This window comes from Xenopus tropicalis, chromosome 1, assembly GCF_000004195.4.
Source record: "Xenopus tropicalis strain Nigerian chromosome 1, UCB_Xtro_10.0, whole genome shotgun sequence".
Taxonomy (NCBI): domain Eukaryota; kingdom Metazoa; phylum Chordata; class Amphibia; order Anura; family Pipidae; genus Xenopus; species Xenopus tropicalis.
Genome location: NC_030677.2, coordinates 144,368,955 through 144,392,108, shown reverse-complemented (window position 1 = coordinate 144,392,108; position 23,154 = coordinate 144,368,955). Strand labels below are relative to the sequence as shown.

The following is a 23,154-nucleotide window of genomic DNA, read 5'->3' as shown; positions in this document are numbered from 1 at the left end:
AGATTGTCTTGACCAGGACCACACCGCTTAATGCATTGAAGCAACTGCCATGTGATTGGTTGATTAGAAAATTGCATTAATGAGAAATTGAACAGGTGTTCCTAATAATCCTTTTGGTGAGTGTATGTCAATGCTAAAAAAATAAAGGCTAATTATATAAAAGGGACCTGCAGAAAAACACAGGCTGAGAATCAGCCCCCTACCTTGACTGCACCTGGAGCCATTGTGTTGGCCCGGGCACAGGCACACACTGCATGCACATTGGCTCCGGGTACAGGCAGGGTAGGAGGCTGATGCCAGTGGACTGGACTGATTCTTGGTCTTGCATATGTTTTTTACAATACTACACAAATGCTACAAACTGTATGTGGTGTTGATTTGGAAGGTAAAAGTGGGCAGAATAGTACAATAAAGTTGTCCTAAAATCAATGACACATACAGACCTTTAATAATAGGAGTTAAAAATGTTAAACTATTGTATATGTTGAATTTATCCTTACTGGTTACTTACCTCTAAATCATACATCTACACAAGAGATTTTAAACCTATTTGTGATGTGCAAGAAGATTTGTTCTGCATCTGTAGATTACTGTAGCTTCAGAACTTCTATACAGCTTTGGGAGGGCAACTGCTTTTGAGGGGTGACCTTCAGATGTGTATATAGAAAAAAAAATGTATTTTTCTGCCCAGAGCTGAGGGTAGGGTGCTCCAAATAACTTTTGCATATGTGCCAATCAGATAGGAGAGGAGATAGGCAGGGTGCCTTTGGCATCATATGGGCTTATTTACATCTGCAATCACAGTGGGCAACTTGTACTTTTCCCCACAGTGAGTTGCGACAAAATGCACTCTTCATATTTACGTATAGTTGTACTCACCACTGCAGAGTCCCTCCTGCCCTCTGTTCCAAATCAGGTGCTGCTGCACAGGAAACCCTGGAGCTACTGCCAACTCCTACCAGGCGGTAGTTCCAGGATTCCCTCAGCACCCTGCATCAATAGGCACAGCACACTCACACCCCAAAAATGTATGACGCCAGGCAAACTTTGAAAATATTTGGCACTAGAGTATCTGCTTTTTGTTAACATAAAGCATGCAACATGCATTTCAAGTCAGACACGATTGTGTCAAGAGAATGACCTGTTTTCGTCTGCGACAACACAGATATCCTGGTAAAAGAGTTGCATTGCGTCTAGGTAAGTGAATGTACCCTATAGTCTATAAATGCAATGCTGACTGAGCATGCTAACTCCTGAAGGCCCTTTTTTCCAGAAAAGACTGCGGTGTCTAGCACCACACAGGGCAAAGACAGAACTGCGCATAACTGATCCATAAAATTTTGTCTAGTAACACAAGATTTTGTAGGATGCTACAAATTCTGATCCCCCCTGCTGTAATGTAAGTTGGATCACATAAGTCAGATGGTTCAATTTTATTTCTGTCTACAACTGTCAATGCATTTCAATAAGAGAAAGTCATTCAGACACCATCAGATAAATATTAAGTCATATAAGGTTTAAGGGTGCTCAGAACACTATGTTAATAGCACAATATGAGTAAAGATAATCATAATTTTAGACTGAGTATGGGAGAAAAGAAAGGAGATAATTATATTTATAATAAGTCTTTTAAATGCCATACCTAAAACCAAATCCTCTTAACACTCCCATTTGGAGATTTGACATTTTAATTATATGGCAGTAACATAACAGACACTTAATAAACCTGATTCACTGTCTGTTTTGAGTAATTTAGCAATATTATAGTTTTTCAGGTAGTAGCAAATAAAATAGCAAGGAAATATAGCCAGTTGCAGTTAGCTGAGGATGGTAGAAACTGTAGCTGTAGAAGTCTATCTAGCCTAAATTAATATGTGGAGTTTGAATTGTAATATAGAAACCAGAGTTCAGTTTTGTGTAAATATAATTTATGTAGTTGTTAGAACCCTGGTCCTAAAGGAACCAGCTGGTGAAAGCACGTTGGTGCTCTGCGCTACCAAAACAAGGCAAAAAAATAAAATAATACATTTTGTTAAAATCGCATTCTAGAAATAGTCAGTATGGAAACTTCCCAAGTGTTTAAATGGGAAGCGGGGGGACTTTCACTGTAGAATTTGGCAGTGGGCATTTAAATTATAAATATCCTACTACTCAGACTACAGATGTTGATCACTGTTATAGTCAATCAATTAAGTCATAACAAAAGGAACTGCAACCCAGTGAAAGCTCATAAATGCTCCTTAGGGCTCTGGCACACGGGGAGATTAGTCGCCCGCGACAAATCTCCCTGTTCGCGGGCGACTAATCTCCCCGAGTTGCCATCACCTGCCATCCCACCGGCGAAAATGTAAGTCGCCGGTGGGATGGCATACGCGGCGGCGCGATTTCGGCAAATCGCCGAAGTTGCCTCACAAGGCTTTTTCGGCGATTTCCCGAAATCGTGCCGCCGCGTGGGTGCCATCCCACCAGCGACTTACATTTTCGCCGGTGGGATGGCAGGTGATGGCAACTCGGGGAGATTAGTCGCCCGCGAACAGGGAGTTTTGTCGCGGGCGACTAATCTCCCCGTGTGCCAGAGCCCTTAAAGCAGTATAAGTACTTAAAGTAAAAGGAAAGTTATAATCACTGGGGGGGGGGTGCCAAATGTCAGGCACACCCCAACTAATATAATTGCTTACCTGATAGCCCGGACTGGTGTTCCTGTTCACTGAAAACTCACTACTGTAAAAGCACCATATCACATCATCTTCCACTGCTCAACGGTTACAAATGCACAGTAGAACGTCAAGCAAGCGTTTTGCTTATAAGTTATAATCCTACTGTGCATGTAGAAAAGAAAGGGGACATTGAAGAATGTAAAGTCTATTTTACTGGAAAGTGCCAAAATGTTAAAAAAAAACAGATACCAGCTCTGCAACTGAATTTCACCTACCTTCCAACCAATGTCCCAGGTGTCCCTTTGAGTTCCAAATTACAGAAAGACCCCTTTTCTGGAAAACCCCAAGTCCTAAGCATTCCGGATAACAGGTCATGTATGTATGTGTTTTTTTTAACTCTGTTTCTTCATAGTTTAATATGACACATTGAAACAGTGAAAACAAATACAATCAAATATTTTTTAACAGGAAACAATCCTTTTATTTTAAATCTAAATATTGGCAAGCTTCTTTATTTGCTTTTTTTGCAACAGCTAATACCATAGATAAATAAATATTTTTTTTGCTTGGCTGTGTTTAGTATAACAATATAATACATTCTGTAATACAAACCCTATCCTGTAGTGTCAGGAGGGGGTAGATAGTGTCGATCAGGTAATGTTGAATGTATATCCTTTATTTCCTTGACTACAAGTTTAGATTTCCTCTTTTAAGACTGGACATGGCAAGAGTACAAACACTCCATTGTACCGGAATATGGTGCAAGATTCCTATTCTTTTAATCCATTTATTGGTACAATGAGTGTCTGTGGGATGAAGGAAGAGAGCCCTCATGTTGTAGCTTCTCTTGTTGGTCCCATGGAAAAAGAAAACAATAAGATCTTTGTGCATAGTAGATGATGTTCTGCTCTTAGCAGTCAGACATCTGGAATGGTACAGGGAGCGCACTCGGCACCTCTTACAGTGACACCAGTCATAATCAGAAAATTATCTTACAGTCTACAGTGGATGACATTTCTCCAACTGCCCTTTGTGGCCCGAATTTTACTGCTCATTTCTGTTGAGCCTTGGGAAAAAATTCTCAGGCAGAACAGGCTTTCAGTGTTAGGTTCAAACCATAGCTTACTAAAGTATGGTTATATGTGGCATGGTTGTAAACTCGGTACAGTCCTATGTTTATAATCCATAAATTCCTACCATGTGCAAATATTATCCATCCAGATTAGTTTCTACACCTCCCAGTTCCATAAAGGTTTACCTTCCCTCACTTTTACTCACTGTCACTTTGAAGCTATTACACAATATAGCTGTGATTTAGAGGGTAGTGTGTGGAAGCTTACAGGATGCCTGATGGAGACACCTAGGAGAGAGGAAAGGTGATTGTATCCCTACATTTTCTAAATGCGGAAACACTTTATAAATAGGTGTCTTCACTTTCCTTAGAGCACAAGCTCTCATTGGATTGGTGCATTTTAATTGCTGCATTTAGGGATTGCTTAGGGATCAGAGACTGTTCCGGTTCCTGCCGGTGGTCTATAGTCCCTCCTCCTCCATTTTCCTCCTTTACTGCTCCATTAGATTGGTCTCCTTTGCCCTTTTTCTTCTTCTCTAGTTTCTTTCTCTCTTTTTCCTGTTTTTCCTTCTCTTTTGTTTCCTTGGCTTTTTGTTTCTCCTGTTCTTTCTCCTCATGCTTCTTGTTTTTCCGTCCTGTGGCTGTATCGGGAGGAAGAATGATAGAAGGAGAGTGTGTCAATAGCTTGTGGCTTGCAGTTTCAGAATCACTAATAGCCTTGGACCCATGCATGCGGGAAGGGCATTTGTACTGTAGCTCCCCAAATTCTTCTTTCCACTTCTTCAGCTGAATTAGATGCTCACGTTCTATATCTCGTTCTGTAATTGGAATGTCTAATATCTAAGAGAAAGAACACAGTAATAAGTCACTTACAAGTATTCTTTTTCATATCTAAAGGTGATTAGTGAAGGCTGTAGAATCTCACCTCTGCAATTAGGAAACCCTCATACATGTATTGAGGTTCGATAGCCTTTAGCTTTTCCATGGTCTCGTACTGACCCTGACAGGTTTTGAGTTTCTCAGAAGAGCCAATAGTGTATTTCAGAAGAACCAACGCAACGCGAAATATTATTTTAACACCTACAAAATTGGAAAGGTTGGATTAACAACAAACGCAAATAAAGCATCTGAAAACATACCACCAATCAAATACAACCCTCCTAATGCAGAATCAGCCTCTGCATCTTACCCCACCATATGAATCCGCCTATGCTGACCTGAATGCCTTGAACCTGAACACCTTCACCAAATACATCTCTGTGAATCTCTCGCTCTCCCTGCTAAGCATCAACCTCAGCATCTCATTCCCTAATGCCAGGCACCACTTTTTCATGAGAAGCAAAATGCCCGCTCGTGCCTTAGCAATAATAGCAACAAGTCTCTTGCGTGTTAAAATGAAATTTTGCAGATGAAGCGGCAAATAATAAAAATCACACCGAGAGACATTTAGCACAGGAAGTTACACACACACACACACACACACAGACATGACATCCAAATGATGGCTCATACATACTTCTGTATGAATATACATACACTGCTGCAGGGATGTATATACAGGTATAGGATCTCTTATTCGGAAACACGTTATCTAGAAAGTTCTAAATTATGGGAAGGCCATCTCCCATAGACTCAATTTTAATCAAATAATTCAAATCTTTAAAGAATATTTCTTTTTCTCTTTAATTATAAAACAGTAACTTCAACTAAGATATAATTAATCCCTTACTGGAGGCAAAACTATCCTATTGGGTTTATTTAATGTTTATATTGTAGACTTATGTCTACAATATAATGTTTATAAAGTATGCTTCTATAGACTAATTACAAATGGAGGATTGCTCCATGGGGCTTCCACAGAAGTACTCCAGGCTGATGCAATTTCAGGAGTACCAGTCCGGGGTATCAGGTAAGTGTTTACAGTAACTGGGGGGGGTGCTTAATATTTGGCACCCCCCACTGAATAATCCTTTCCTTCTCCTTTAATGCATAAGGTACTTAACTGTGATAATAATGAGTAAAAGTAAAAAAAAATTCTAATAACAAATACATTAAATGACACATAAAGGGAAGGGCATGACAGACTGCTAACTAATGCTGAAACAGTAACCAAAACACAGACACACACACAATTCTTGGCATGTCCTTGCAGGCCCTGTACAGACAGGCCATGCTGCCTATGAACACACCTAAATGAGTAAGTGTTCTTCACATCCTATACCCCCATTCCAGATCTCTCCTGGTTGGTGCCCATATCCAATTATAGCGTCACACTACTCGGAGATGAAACTCCTGACATATAGGCATACCCATACTATCTTCTCCAGCTGTGGCAAGACAGGAAAATCCAGAGAGGCAAGAGAAAGGGTTTGGCACCTTGCTGCAGAGCAATAAGCATCTTGTAGCCATTTGAACTAAATGAGGCATGCTGCAGAATGAAAGGGAACTATAAAAACATATATGAATCTGCTTATGTGGGAGGATATTCGTGCAGCCTATCAAACTTTTAGGTGTCAGTAACCAGGTTTAGAAAGTAAACATTATCTCACACAACTTAAACACTCTGCTGTTATCTTGCATATCTTGTAAAATGCTGGTAACGGTGTAAGGGGGCACCGTGTTCACAGACTATTCCCACAGTTTCCAATGATAGAAATGGCAGTTGTTATTATAATAATAATGATATAATATGATAGCCATGTATTCTGCAAATGTGCCAACAGCATACGTATTGCAGTCAGTGGTGAAGACCTTTAAGTAAATTATTCCTTCATGCTTTGTATATAACAGAAAAAATAGTCAATGCTATAGGAGGAAATAGTAGTAAATTAGTAGCGTGACTACTCTAGTCACAATCATTACCTTCACAAAAAAACATGTCCCAGACACGCAGGACAGAACTCCAAGGGAGCGTGCGTGAGAAAGCGCACATGAACCATTCCGTCATGTATAGGATTGGATCGATTTTGTACTTGCTTAGGTGCTTGTAGGCCACAGGTGACACTTTGCGGAGCAGTGAGAAGAGAATCCTTCCATCCAGTTGAATAGCTTCCTGCATAGCACAGAAGAAGCAATTTTTGAAGAATACATTTTGGCTGTTAAAATGATCAAAGCGATGTAATGATGTAGAACAGGTCATTCGCAGAATATCTATCAACTAACACCTCAGAGACCTTTGACTGTCACTGTTCAACTGCTCCATCACATGCACACAAGATTTGGAGATCAGAAATTTGTCCCCATACTAGATTTATTTTTATTCTATTTTCCAGCAACATTAGTTCTAAAGGGATTGTTTTTCCCTCATTTCGTGTGTGAACTAGTTTTTAAATAGTTCTGTGAAGGAGTCATGTGAAATGCATGCCACTTTAGGTTGTTGTAAAGCCCAAAAGGAACTTTTTACAACCACAATTCTTGTTTATGATATGTATTTCTTACATCTCGAACAGTCATAATATCCTGCTAAGTACAAGAAATAGGAAGCGTTGCATTTTCATGCCAATAATTAAAGCAATACTGTCATAAGGTAATAGAGCTTCTCCAGCAGAATCCTGCATTGAAATCTGTTTTTCAAAAAGAAAGCAATTTCCTTATATTTAATTTTGAAATTTCACATGAGACTAGCCATATTCTTCATATCCCAGGGTGCCACAGCCATGCAACCTGTGCTCTGATAAACTTCAGTCTCACTTTACTGTAGCGCTGCAAGTTGGAGTGATATCACCCCCCTCCCAGCAGAACAATGGGAAGGTAGCAAAATAGCAGCTCCCAGTAGATATCAAAATAGCACTCAATACTAAGAAATCCAAGTCCGGCTTGGGACTCCTCCAGTTACATGGGAGTAGGAGAATAACAAGATAACAATAAGTTATCTCAGGGACCCCCAGCCTTTTATACCCTGGAGCCACATTCAAATGGGAAAAGTATTGGAGAGCAACAAAAACATGAAAAAGTTTCCTGGTGGTGCCAATAAGAGAAATAATTGGCTATTTAATAGCACCTTTGGACTGGCAGCCTACAAAAGGCTCTGTTTGGCATTATACTGGGTTTTTATTCAACCAAAACTTGCCCCCCAAGCCAGGAATTAAAAAATGAGCAGCTGCTTTGATGCCACTTGGAGCAACATCCAAGGGGTTGGTGAGCCACTGGTTGGGGATCACTGGGTTATCTGAAAGCAGAACTAATGTGTAGCGCTGGCTCTTTGTGAAAGCTCAGGCACAATGCACTGAGATGGCTATTTGCTATGTAAACAGTATAATTTAGAAATAAAAAGTACACAATAAAAATCATGACAGAATCCCTTTAAGTTATGTTAGTGAACATGATGTCCTATTTTTACGGTTGGATCAAAATAAAAATATGAGAAGGGGATCCTTTTATATCACAGAACACAAACAGGTTCCAGCAGCAGCTTAAACCAATTGAAATAAGCAACATGTGTATTATTTGCTGCCCTTTTCGTTCCCCCACTCAGGAATCCTGCGGGTTGTGTTCCACGTCTCCACTTTATAGAACATCACTGAGACCATTAAAAACAATTCTGGGTGTAAAAGGGCTTGTGCAATACAGCATGCCTTAGCTAGCACCATTTAAACATATTCAGCTATGTTACACTTCAAACCTGTAGCAAGCTACAATGAAGGTCTATATAAAAATGTATTACATAAACAAACTCATGCAAACCCCTGCTTCATCTAAATAAACCATCTTCACAAAGATATACTTTTTTAGTAATATGTGCTATTGGGTAATCTTAAATAGAAAATTGCCATTTTAAGAATTAAGGGCCGCCTCCTGGGATCATAGGATTCACAGTGCACACAAACAAGCCAAGGCACACATACATGCTAGGCCACATCAGCCAATTAATGGTGAGAGTTGTGCCTTTTGCTTCCACACTACTTCCTGTTACAGTTAGAGCTGCATAATTTCTGGTCATGTGATCTCTGAGGGAGCACACAGCCCATCACTAAATGGTGGCTCAAGGGAAAGGATCTAAAAGGGCAATATTTACGGATATATATATATTCCAGTTTGGCGAGATTCATTAATAGGCCACTTAATAGGATATAAACTGATATAATCTGTTGGTTAAGTATTCATTCTGGGGCATAGTTTTCCTTTAAATGCTTTCGACCACGGCGACATATAATAAAGGCTTTATAAGAAACAACTTCCTAGCATATATACACTGGAATGACATGGATGAAAAGATGAACAGAATTTGTCCATGTGCATGACACATTGGCATGCCACTGAACTGCTAGGCTGGCACATTTCAGATTCTCTGGGGAAAACAATGCTTGGTTTATTGAGCAAAAATAAGAGCTGTGAAAGAATAGACTGTGTTCTGTGCTTCAGTGGAAAATAGATTTGAATGTGAAAGCAACAGAAAGGTTAATGTCACCATTTCAGTATTCAGAAACCATCAGCTCTTGCCTGCTTTACTTTGTCTGACTTTCCTATAGAGATACTTAGTTGGGCCTTTATTTAACTTATTTAAAAAGAGAAACTAGTATTACTCACATGTGTGTTTGTGCCATGTCACCATGTTTATGATTTACTGCTTCAAAAAAATTATCTGCGGGGTGCGGAATTTAGTTACTGTAATTTTTTAAAAATTTTGTGTAATGTTAAAAAAGTTAGAGACACATTTTGCTTGCATTTTTTCCTGGTAGATACAGACCTCATTGCCTTTCTCCCATGCTGTAAATCTAGCCCAGTATTGTTAAAGAGCCAATATACAACTGTATTAAACATAAGCTTAATTAACAGGGCTTGTGTTAAAAAAGCAATTTGCCTATTGCAACCCCCCCGTGACTAATCACTACCCTGGAACCATGGGCCGACACGTCTCTTCTCTAAATATAGGCACAGGCCTAGGAGACTTTCCATTAGAGAGATGCCATCTTCTATGATTTTTTCCAGGAATTCCTTATGTCACCCTTAGGCTGGTGCTTGCACAGTATAGTCATTTTTAAAGATATTTCCACATTTACTATACTGCTTATGCACCGGCCCAGGACACTGCAAAGAATAAATGGGAAAATCAACGAAGATGGCAGAGAAGTGCTGGGGGGGGGGGGGGGGTTTAAGGTTAGTGAATACAGTAGGGTTTCATTTTACTTATATTTATTATTATATGCTGAACCGAACTGTGGAAAACAGTGACATTAATAGCACTTCCAGATTACTCTGAATCCTACCTGCTTAGTTATTCAGCAATAACGTACATGATGTGGAAATGCAAATAACATCATGTCTTTTGGACTGTTGGAAAAATCAATATGCTAACTAAATGGAACCTTTGTTGCTCTGTTAAGACTTAGATATCCCGGAAGATGCTTTCAATTATGTATATCTATGGATATTTTTTAACAGCGGCCCTTTTCCAGGCCAAGTAACTCATAACTACCAAAAGGAAATTAGAGAAGCCCCAGCTTCAAGCAGTGGGTAGGCAAAAGTAATAAACATATACATTACAAATGGAGACACTTGCTTATATTGCTGTATATGGAAGCACTGGAATGTAAATTAAAATAATGGATGTAACTCATGTGACACACTAATCTTCTCTGTATTGTCACTTTATGTATTCATACTTGACCCAGTGCCCTGCCTGCTTACCCCTGCTCTACCAGCACACAACCACTATAAAAGAGCTTGGCCCACGTACCTTCCCACAGCTGCTTGATCCCCACAGCCCTCGAAAAAAAAAAATGTAGCCTCCCGCCAAACTAGGGATGCGCGGAATCGTTTGCGAAAGATTCGCCCGAATACCAAACGGAATCCAAATCCTAATTTGCATATGCAAAATTAGAACAAGGAAGAGTAAATCTGGATTCAAATCCAAATCCTGCTTAAAAAGGCAGAATCTTGGCCGAATCCTGCATTCTGTGCACCCCTACGCCAAATAGAACTAAAGGCACGTGTATCTGCTGTATACCCTTAGTTCTGGCCCTAGGGAAGATGAGAAAAGTCAAACAAAACATACTATTGTAGTATGTCTATATCCTTTGTAAAGTTCCAAGCCTTTCAAACAATTATTGGTGATTTACATAAGGACCACTAATAATGCCTATTGACACAGCTGAAGTGCTTTGTCTGAAATCTTGTAGAATAAAATATATTGGGTTATTCAACTTAGACACAAGCCCAATTTTAATACGTAATAATATTAATCACAAAACTTTCAACACCAGTCTACTTATCTAAATTTATGTCATAGTTTTGGTCTATATACATTTTTTGAATGATACTATTCCTTAAAAGACCATTTAGGAATTATTTTGAGTGTACAAAACAAAGTCAAACTAGAATTTCTTACCAACTTCTCACTGTAATACCCTGGCAGGTACTTGTCACAGATCTGCACCAAACACCAGAAGGCTTGCTGAAAGAAAAAAAAGCCCTCAATCAAACGAACTTTACCTATCAATGATATTTGAGGGAGGAAGATTTACCATTCTTACCTCTGCTGGCATATGCATGAGTAAGACAGCTGCTATAGGAGCCTGTGCTTGGCAGTATCCTTCCTCGGGGCGGTACAGCGTATATGCTTTGAGAACCCTAAATAGATCCTGTTGGCTGCAAACAGAAGGAATTCAGAAGTGATCACAGCCTTTGGCAAATTTTCTATAAAAGCTTAAGTTTAAATTTACAAGATAGCCCACTGAGGGCCAATCTGTAATTGCAGATCCAAGAGCAAAAAAAAAAAAGTTATACAGGTACAGGACCTGTTATCCAGAATGCTCGGGACCAAGGGTATTCCGGATAAGGGGTCTTCCTGTAATTTGGATCTTCATACCTTAAGTTGACTAAGAAATCAATAAAACATTAATTAAACCCAATAGGATTATTTTACATCCAGTAAGGATTAATTATATATCAAATACAAAGCACTGTTTTATTTTTACAGAGAAAAAGGAAATCAATTTTCAAAATCTGAATTATTTAAAATTAAATGGGGTCTATGGGAGACAGGCTTAATTTGGAGCTTTCTGGATATTGGGTTTCCGGATAAGGGATCCCATACCTGTACTACATTTCTAGGGCAATAAATACAAACATGTATGTATTACTTTGAAAGAAGGGCTGCAGCCTTCTTTTTGTACAAAACGGACCCCTGCTCAGCAAAATACCGAGGCTAAGGAGAGAGCTACTTACATGACCAGTAGAGAGATATGCTTCTGTCTGTCAAGCTGAGCTGGGTGGGGGGGGCAATCCTTCCATAAGCTGGAGTACAAATGTAAACAGCACTCTAACCCATCACTCTAACCTATCACTGAGCTGGATTAGCCTTGGGAGGGTTTTTGTACAAAAATAAAGATTGGTGCCATTCTTTCCTAATAAATCAGACACATTCCCATAACTTGTCAAAATAACATGTCAATATCACTAATGTAATTATTACTAATGTCATTAACTCACCCATGCCCCCCTCGAGCAACGAACATTTCATGGAATGGAAACTGCCTGTGTAGATCTCTTTCTATGACATCCAGCCATTTGGGATCACCTGTCATGGAGTCCAGCTCCTATGTATGAACGAAGAGGACAAAAGAAAACTTAATTTGCACATAATGTGAAGTGTCCCCGTTTATGGAATTACTTGTAAGTAAAAATCACACATCAAACACTCACTTAACAAGGAACGGTGCTTATATGCTACACTGTGTTCCAGCTAAATGGCATTACTTACAATGAATTTATTGGGGCTTTGATTCATCTTAACTTTGCTTCCCGAAAGGTATTGCCAAGCACGGCCACGCAGTGAAGGAGGGATACCCTTCTGACATCGCAGCTTTATCTGTACAAAAAATAAGGTATTGTTATCACAAGCATTATCATTATTTCTTGCTCACTGCTGCATTTTTGCACAATAATCGCCTGACCAGCAAATGTATCTGTAGGGACAGCGTGATTACCATGGTATCCTATGTAGGGTTATTTCTGCCTGCTGCCATTACCCTTAATGGCACATTACAGATTTCAGCTGCCGATCCCATGTATCGGCTCCACCGACAGGCCTACTTGACCAACATCTGGCCTAAAATTGGCCAGATCTCGAATGGGCAGGTTTAATTTTCAATTGGTTTGGGACCCGCATCGACTCGTTGATGCCGTCCTCCGTCCGATGGTGCCTATGCCTGCTGTTTTAATTCAAAATGAGCCTGATATAGCCCACCTTAATGTGGCCATACACATTGTGACCCGCTCATTTGGCAAGGTCAACAATTGAGCAGATCTTCTTTCGAGGTGTGTGATATTGGGCTAATTCGATCATTTAGCCCTAGGGCCAAACAACTGAATTAAAATTGCAGGCATAGGTGTCGTTGGACAGAGGACCCTATCAACGAGCCAAAGCGGTCCCTACTCTGATGGAAAATAATACCTGACCGAAATCTGGCAAATTTTAGGCCAGATGTAAGTCAGGTAGGCCCATCGGGGATGCCCATGCATTGGCAGATAAGTTGCCAAATCAGTCTGAAAATCAGCTAAAATCTGCCTCCGTATGGCCTCCATTAGGTGGTCATATTGGGAGAAGATCTGCTCGTTTGGCAACCTTGCCAAGATTCAGAACCAGGTAATCTGAAGCTGTAAAGTATTGTTTACTAAATAAAACTGTCAGTTTTCTAATTAGTCAGTGAATTCAAGGAAAAAGCACACATGAAGACTAACAAAGTTAGGCACAAAGAAACACATAGAAAGCTTTGAATGTGTCACCTATATCAAAGGCTTAACACTAAATACAGCTAGTATGGGTGTTAGCAAGGAAACAACAAAACCCCATCTCAAATCCTATCTGATATGTATGGGACAAACTCATATCATCTCCTCCTTCCCTCAGCACACTACCAAAGCAGGAAAGCATCATTGTGCTAACAGCATCATGCTTAAAATGAAGGAGAATGTATGGAGCAAAAGGGAAATGCTGCAAGGGAAAAATTGTTCTGATCTACTTAAACACTGAAGCTTGGGGAAATAAATCACCTTTCCGCAGGGCAATGATTCGCAGTATGGAGCCAAAGTTAACTCTGGAATAATGTATGAATGTCCATAACATAAAAGTTAGGCTACAGGCAATAAACTGAGCTTTGAAAGTTACATTTTACTTGTTGCGCAAAAAGACTGTGCCCCAACAATCTAGTTTTGGGCTGTTAAGCTGCAACTCTCCATGCGACAGAAAATTCTCAAACTCCTGACAGCCTTTAGGGAATGGGTGGGGCAAGGTTTTTTGGCTGTGTGCGCAAAAATTATCGATTTAAGACTGAATGCGCAGAGAAGTGGTTGGGTCAGAATAATTACACAATTGTTTTTCCACAAAACTCACTGTGCACACCGAAATTTGTAGCTATCTGATGGATTCAAAATGTGTGTGTTTGCACATACACACAGTTCAGAGGGAACAGTGTATGGGGGAGTATAGCTGAGTAACTGCAGATTATGCCTTCATGTACTAGTTATGTGAGCATTCTGAATGTGTTATATTGTTCTGATTGCCAATTGGGAGGTGGACAAATTAAAGTAGCCTTATCCCCTCCAAAGTAGAGCTATTAGATTTGCATTATGTATGTAACAGGTTTATATTTTGTGCAAGGGTGACACAAGGGGTATGTAGTTCAATGGTGAGCACCGCTTTCCCTTTTGGTATTAGTTTACACAGATGCTGAGCTCTTTCCTGTAGCTCCCATCATACCCTATATTTATCAGGTAATTCTTGTGGTGTTGAATAAAAAAAAGCACAGTTTTAACTTAGGAAAACAAGAGGTACTACTTAATTCATGTAAAAATGCCCATGGATACACTAGAACTCTTACAAGCAACTATCACTGGAGGTGGCTCAGGGACAAGGAAAGCAACTATCACTGGGGGTGGCTCGGGTTCATGGAACAGAGCGACACTCTTCTTTCACTCATCTTTGGAATCCCGGGAAGTTAAAAAGACAACTTTCTTGCTTAAGTTCAGCTTTTCACTCAACGCAGTGGGGGGGGGGGGGGGGGGGGGGGGGGGGATGCCTAAACATTATGGCACCCCCCAGGGATTAGACCTTTCCTTCTCCTTTAACGAATCAGATAAAAGTGAATGTAGGACTGGCCAGACCGGGGATGACTTTGACGTAGTTGGCCAGCTTGAAACTTTATGCACAAAATGAGTTGATGTCCTTAATATATTAACATGATTGAGTGCAGATGATCTCTTCATCCCCCCCCCAACCCCACTTTATATATATTTTGTTCATATAGGAGCAACCCTTGTAACATTTCTTTCTCTGCAAGTGCGCAATCTAATAAGAAACTCCTAAGCATGCACTTATTAAATTATGAAATACAGGTATGGGATCTACTTTAATTCTTGGGGCCTGGGGTTTACCGGTAAGGAGTATATTGATAATTTAGACAGCATACTATGAAACTATCATGAATATAAACCACCACCATATGGAGTTACTCATTTTTGTTTGGATCGAGTATGAACTACTTTTTCATTATTAAAAGAGAAATAGGAACGCTATGGAAGACGGCCTTCCCGTCATTCAGAGCTTTTGGGTTTCCAATAAGAAATGCCATGCCTGTATCAGAACAATATAACTCTTTGTGTCTTCTCTTATCCCTCCCCCACTCATACTGATTTTACTCTATTAATATTAATCACCCTATAATGACAGTGCTCAGGCAGATTAACTGATTCCTACTGCAGATCTCTCAAATCACAGCAAGTCATAAAGCACATGAAACTGCAATGGCAGCAAGACTGAACTTGCACTGTTCTTGCCTGTCAGCAACCCCCTCCCGACAATTATTGTTAGCAGCGTTACAGCTCTGCGGTTACAGATCCAGCCACTAACTCCTCACTCTGCAGCATGCTGCCCAGAGGGAAGGGTTAAAAGGAAATCTATTTCCTGCATCCTGACAAAAACAAACTAGCATTTTAACCACTTGCAGATTTTAGAAATATACTAGCAGATCTGCAAGCTTGACCTTGTCTTTTTTTTTTTTTTACTAATGATTCATCGTGCTTGTTTTTGGATATTAAAGCATCTCTATGCAGAATGAAACTTGTGGTTAAAATGTTGTGCCACAGGTGAAACGGGTGTATTTAAAGGGATTCCATCATTACAAAACGTGATAATCTTTAGGGCTCAATATTTTACAAAATTAAAGAAATGGGTTTCATTTGACCACTTTCATGAGCTCTCTTTTCTGAAGATTGCAATAGGTTCTCCACTTTATAAAATAAAGATTACAGCCAATGATGGACCATTCCTTCCTCAAAATGTATCTATTTTGGTAAATGTTACTCAAAAAATAATAATTCTGAACACTATTTGAACACTTAACTCTTTCTCTGATACTCAACGTCAGACGTGTTACACTACTGTAAGAACCTGTATTAAATATCTATGCTTAAATAAAATAAATATACTTAATTTGTATATAAAATACTACAAGCCTGAAGATTAGTACCATACACCTAGACACACAAGTGAGTGAGTAGTTGGACTACTGCTAAATCTGTAGGCAGTAGTCCAACACTTCAGACAAAATATCCTCTACCCTCATAATAAAAAATTGCTAAAACTGGCTTATTTGCAGAAAAAAAAATGCCAGTGAAATTAGATATAAGGTTTATTCAAATAAAAAAATGTGAGGTAAGCAAGCAATGGCATAACAATAGGAAAGAAAACTGTGCAAACCCCCCCACCCAAACACAGAAGGCCAAGTGGGGTCCTAACTCATGAACAATTTTACCTGGTGTTTTGGGTGGGGTTAGTTAACTTCTGGTTGCATTTATGTTGCACAGGGGCCACAGATGCACTGGTCCAATGATTTCCTAAAGGATGCCCCATTGGGAAATACAGTGCTTACTGCTGTAGAGATACTAGCTGGCCACTCATGCCCAAGGCTATCCAACTGACCTTGAAGCAGGCCATCTCCTCAGCCTTTGGTCTATGCGGCGCAAAGCAGGAATTTGTTCCTGAAGTGCTATGTATAAGCTGATCTAGAGCATTTCAGCATGCTCAGAGAACTCCTGTCACACTGCATTCAGTTTAAAGGGGAGGGTCACTGGCTGATGACATATTTAGGAAAGTTTAGAGAAGAGGGAGGAAACCAGAACATTTCTTGGTTGGAGCCTGTTAACACCTTCATTACTACACAAATAATATTTTTCACATACCTTTTTGTGTTTCTTTGCCATCCATTTATCCCAGTTTGACAGCATGTCCAGCCATTTTGCCTCCCTCTGCCTCAGCACCTCCACCGGTAAATCGTCCTGCCTGTAAAAACACAAAGTAGGAAGTTTTTATGGTATCACTAAAACCAACCTACCATTATATTGCCATAAACTGGTTATTTGACTATTTGCATTCTCCTTTTATTTATTGCACAGCCCTGTGGCTTTCAGAAGCTAATATGGGCATACATAAACCCAAATTAAGTACATTAACAAGCAATGAAGACTTGTTTGAAAGTAGTAAAACCTATGGGAGTTGTGGACAATTTCAGTGGAGGCAGAAACCAATAATTTTGGCCCTATCTCAGACATACTTAATAGAGCTGGAATTTGGGGTTGGCAGAACAGGCACAGTCACTGTTAGACAAGCACATGTCTACTACCAACACTGACAGGGGAGTTAAGTGCTATAGGACTTGTGCTGAACATACTTTTCTGCCTAATCTGCTAATCATGAAAATCTATGGTTTCTGTTATTTCTTGAGATGAACAAGGTAAACATGGAGATTGAAGCTTCTCCATGTTTGGTCCTTGCGAGGTAGATAATGAGATTACCAGTGCAGAGATTATCCCTCTGCATAAAGAACTCCTGCTAACAAAATAATTACAACAAAGGGTGAAAGGAGGGGGTTGTATACTCGCAAGGTAGAAAAATTTTTCAGTAATATAGCAGCAAAAATCAAGTGTGCTAGGGCAAAACCTTTTGTATATTTGCTGGAACCAGCCAAGGAAATAGGCAGAACCAGACTGGCAATCTGTAGATTCTAGCATAAGCCTAGGGGAGGCTGTAAGATGCCATGACAATCACTATTCATTGGGCTTCTATGTACTTGGAATGACAGGGCCTATTTTGTATCTCAGTCCAGACATGGAAATGGACATGAACATAAATAACTTAAATCCTGGTCATATAATTAGATAACCCATGCTTTCTGTCTTTTCTGAAAAACTCTTAATTCTTCCAGTGACCCCTGTTGGTCTACCCACAAAAACCCAAATCTCTCCCTAGGTTTTAACAGTCCCCTGGATCAGTGAAGCTTTGTGCCTCTCATCCTTTAACAGTCGTTAATCATAGCAGGGTGAAGTTAGGTATGTGTCATAAAAAACACCAAACAGGATAGAAGAAAAGTGTAACTTCCTGTCGAAGCAACAGAGAGCACAGTTATATAATAGTAGAGGTAAAAGAATAGTTTTTCACAACACTAAAATTTGAAATCTTCACTGAAATAACAGCTGCACTGCTTTGGAAAAGTTCATTCTGAAGCCAAATGGCAGAACTGTCCTCTGATGTAGAAAAATGCAGGAGTGTCCCTCTGTGCTGTATAATAATGTAGTGCTACAATCCTGGGAAGGGTAAGATATGTGGAGTCAATCCTGGAATAGGGAAGTGGGAGGGGAAGGCTACATCAGCTTCCATAGGCTAAAGAGCATTTGTCATTGCACTCTGTACACAGTCCTGCAGCTAGCTCTCAATGCAAAGTACAACAAGCAGTTTCAAAACCAAAAAGTTTGTCTAGGATTTAACTGCTGCCAACAGCACTGCTCACCATTCTGCTGAGCACTTGATAAAAAGCAAGTCCGTTTGTCTGTCATTCCAACACAATTTTTGAACATGATGTAATATAGGAGAGGGAAAAGCAACAAATCCAACTCTTTTTTTTTTTGCAAATCCCATATGGCCTGAAATATGCATCATCAGATCAGTTGAAACTATATGAATTATAAGAGCTGCCTTTGATGATACCCAACAGGGTCAAAGATACGAAATGGATCAACTAGTGTCGAACTAGAACAGTTTGCTAAATTGCTTAGAAAGCAAGTTAAAAAAAGTTTCTCTTTCTTATGTCTATGAAGATTTTCATTCATCCAGGTCATGGTATATCTAGTATAAATAAATTTGAAGCAACTGGACTTGTTTCTTAAGTACTATCTGTAAACAAGTGTACTGGAAAAAAGTTTGGAGAGTGGACAACCCCTTTAATTGGAAAACCCTGCATACTAGGGTTCAGTACTTTGCCAGATCTATATTGGAATAATTAGCTCAAATCTAAGTTATAAAGTGTTAGATCCTACAGTGGAAGCCAATGGGGGAAGGCAACATTTGAAATATAAAAGGAGATGCAATGGGCTGTAAATCAAGGCCTTCCAATGCCTCCATCAGCTAAATATCTACCCCTGCATTAAATTGGCTGGCTTCTTTAATGAAACTATTCTTTCATGGCCTAAAGTTTCACTTGCATGTGCTATATTTAGCAGGCTATGGAAAGAACTGTATCTCTGTACTAATTTCCCATTGTATGATAACAGGAGAAGCACAACTTCCTCACCAGGAAGTAAGAGGAGCAGAGAAAAAAATTACTCCCCCACAAAGGTCAGCAAACCTTACAAACAGAACAAAGACAGTATTTCAGTGTAAATCTATATAGGCTATAACATAGCACAGTGCTGTCCAACTTCTTCGGTGCCGAGGGCCGGAATTTCTCTCGCATAAATGGTGGAGGGCCGCTAATGGAAGCCAGTTTTAACCACTCCCCTTTTTTAAACCACACCCACACCTATTTTATCACAATGGTGGTATCACAGCAAAATCCCAAATACTTTGTCCCTACTGCGGGGATATCAACCGTCATTCATATGTGAAAGAATCATATTATGTCATATTAAGATATACCCTTAAATCCATATGTCTCCTCCTCCCCTGTGGATAGCACAGCAACCCCAGCAACATAATTACACACCTTAGGGACCATTTAATGGCTATTTCCAACTGCTAACAAACCCACAACAAACCCCTGCCAGGTTAACCTCCCACAGGCAGCACAGAGCAGGCAGAGTATGGCATACACAGGTAGCACTCTGCCTGCCCTATGCTGCCTGTGTGTGTGCCATACTCTGCCTGCCCCTATGCTGCCTGTGTGTGCCATACTCTGCCTGCCCTACCCTGCCTGTGTGTGCCATGCTCTGCCTGCCCTACCCTGCCTGTGTGTGCCATAATCTGCCTGCTCTACCTGTGTGTGCCATACCCTCCCTGTTCATGCAGTCTATGTGCCATAATCTATCTACCCTATTCTCCCTGTGTGTGCCATACACACAGGCAGCATAGTCCAGGCAGTACATACAATGTCTGAGGTGTGAACAGTTTAACAATGGGGGTGATTACAGCCTGAGCCTGAGGTTTAAACACTGCAGGGGGTGAACAATGCAGGGATTAAAAGGTGTGAACAACACAGGAGATTACATGTTTAAACAATACAGGGGGATTACAGCCTAAATCAGACATGAGAACCATGCAGGGGGCCAGTTAATAACAGTACTGATATAATTTAAATCTTACACAAAGGTAAGCCATCAAAGCAGCCAGACAGGAGGGGGCCACACAGAGGGGGGTCACGGGCCGCCAGTTGGACAGCACTGACATAGCATATGGAGGCATGGAAGCCCTGCTGCATGGATATTACAGAATACTTACAAATCTAGGGAGGATGACTCTGCATAAGAAATCTTATTTTGTTTTACAACACCTATAAGTGGAGAACAAAACAAACTGGGGTAATTTATAAACACTGGGCAAATTCGCACCTGGGCAGTAGTCCATGGCAATGAGGAATTTATTTTTATTGTTCTACTTGCAGCTGGCTGGAACAAAAGCGAATCACTGACTGGTTGCTATGGGGTTACTGCCCAGGTGCAAATTTGCCTAGTGTTTAGTGATCTCTCTCTTTGGCTTATACAAGAAGCCTATGGCATATCATTTATAACAAAACACTGTGTGCTGGTACATGTTGGCATTCAGTGGGAAGCAAGCAGTTGACATATAAAAGGTGGGTGGGGGCAAAAGTGGAGATAGCCTTTTTTTGGAGTTTGGTTAAAACTGGTGTAAAACACTTTCTCCATATCCACAAACAAAAATCCACATAAATTCCTAGTCAATTGTCACTTTTTGGTGAAAGAAAGACAGTTTACAGATACTTTTGTGAATCTGTCTTTTAAACAACATTTTGAACAACATCTTTCTGGACATTTATCTTGACATTTTCAAAAGGGAGTAAAGCTCAGTGTACCACCACTTGTAGGGGCACCATTGGGGGTTCATTAGCAGATTAATGAGGATTAGCAGCCTATTGGCAGGGGACCCGTTTCTGTCTAACCCTAGGTGCATTTTTATAAACAAGTTAAACTTTGAGAAAAACAGAAAATATTAATTTATACCTTATATATAAAAAGTTTTTACCTCACATTTGCATTATTATGCTTGCTATGCTAGCAATTATGCTAGTTTTAGCTTAATGAATGATGGAATAAAAAAAGTTTTGAATTAAAATATTGTATATATCTTTAGTTAAATGAAAACTAAAACCTCCCAGGCAAAATTTTAGTTTTAGCAGCAGTGCCCTCAGCTTGTCCTGAAAATATTGATATATAATTTTCCTGGGTACACTTTGAGTACCCTTCAGGATACACCTTTAAAGTGAAATGAATGGCACCACTTTTGTGAATTCCCCCAATAGTGTTTCTATGCCTTTCCTCGGGTGGATTTGAAGTAGAGATGAGGAGCTAGTAAGTAAATCTGAACCCTTCAAAAAGTGATGGAAATGGGCATAGTACAGAACCAAATCCTGGATCTAGTAAATCATTGCATGTATGTAGAGTGATAGACTATGACATTTCTAGTGTGTGACAACTAGCCCTTACATGATGCTATAAAAGCAGTCTAGATGTATGTGCCATTGTGCCAATGGGCATGAGACGAACACACTGGAAACCACAGAGTGTGAAAAAAATGTATTTGTTGCAAATAAAAAAAAAACTAAAGGCTTACTTGCATCATGCCTTTGATAAAGCTCCATTACAGAGTAAAATGAAGGTCAGGCACATTTGTGTTTTGTTTGTAAAGTTACTGATCAAAAGCGGGAACATGCAAACCTGGTTTTTTCTTTGGCATTCTCTGCTGTGCTGTTTGATAAGTAGTTAAATAACCGATAAGGAAATAGGGTAACATGATGAATAAAGGCAGCAGTGTTTTTTCAAAGGAAAGTAAAACCTAATTATAAATAGGATACAATTTCACATAATTTTCCTTTAAACGTTTATTAAAAATAAAAACATGGGATATTCAGTAACTTATATTCATAAATATAAACATGCATATGAGTGGTAGGTTAAATACTGCTTGCTCTGTTGAGTTAAAATAAAGAGCCATTCTCAAACTTGAATAGAACAGCACCACCAGGGGCCGAATAAAAACAAACAAGTTTCAGGTTTATACCATATCTCTGAACTAGGTACCAGCAAGAAACACAACAAATAAATGATTCTATTGTCAAATTCAAAGTGCCAACTTCCAAAGCATCCTTTCCTGTTGGTGCTACCTTAAATCTGAGTGAGACAATAGATTGAAACAGTGGAAGGTGTGGTGGCAAGTGCAAAGAACCCAATAGCAAATGCTTTGTTCAAAAATGAGGGTTCCTTTCAGCAACTTACTGCCTTAAAGGAGAAAGAAAGGTAAAATCACTAGGGGGTGCCTAACATTTGATATTAACTGTAATTGCTTACCTTATACCCCCGGAATGGTGCTCCTGTTTAGAGAAAACTGCACCAGCCTGGAGTAGCTGTGAGAGAGTGATCCTCTTTCTTCTGTCTTCATGCCGCTTGCGCATGCACAGTATGGTGAAAAGCTGAACTAGAAAGTCGCATTTTCACCCTATTGCTCATGCACAGGCCCCGGGATTTAGAAGAACGAAGACAGATGGAAGAGGATCGCTGTCTCACAGCTTCCCCAGGCTGGTGCGGTTTTCTCCAAACAGGAGCACCAGCCCAGAGTATAAGGAAAGCGATTACAATTACTAGGCGGTAGCTAACATTTTGGCACCCCCCACCCACTGATTTTACCTTTCTTTCTCTCTTAGTCCTAACACTGGACAGGGTAAGGGTCATACATACAATCAACTCCTGAATTCAGGAAGGAAAGTGTTGTCACTAAAAGGAAGTTGGGAAAGTGACTTTTTGATCCCATGTTATGAAAGTAAACTGAAAAAGGGGTGAAAGAGAGCGAGAGCTATGCTGTACTGCTAAAGCTTTCTTAAGCTTTTCTAACGATCATTCCTGCCTATCTAGAGTTTTATGTGTTATATAAACAAATGGTGATTTTTAACAACTACAACACTACATAAGCCAACGAATGAACACACC

General features: G+C 39.9%; 1 protein-coding gene across 1 annotated transcript in view; it reads right to left on the bottom strand.

The window, feature by feature from the left end:
• Positions 1-3,112: 3,112 nt before the first annotated feature.
• tbc1d10a (TBC1 domain family member 10A) overlaps positions 3,113-23,154 on the bottom strand; it is a 28,500-nt gene continuing 8,458 nt past the window's right edge. The window contains 8 exon segments of the mRNA NM_001142904.1: positions 3,113-4,569; positions 4,655-4,809; positions 6,592-6,781; positions 11,057-11,122; positions 11,202-11,316; positions 12,160-12,266; positions 12,431-12,538; positions 16,909-17,008. Coding sequence (NP_001136376.1) covers positions 4,072-4,569; positions 4,655-4,809; positions 6,592-6,781; positions 11,057-11,122; positions 11,202-11,316; positions 12,160-12,266; positions 12,431-12,538; positions 16,909-17,008 — 1,339 coding nt within the window. The 3' untranslated portion in view covers positions 3,113-4,071.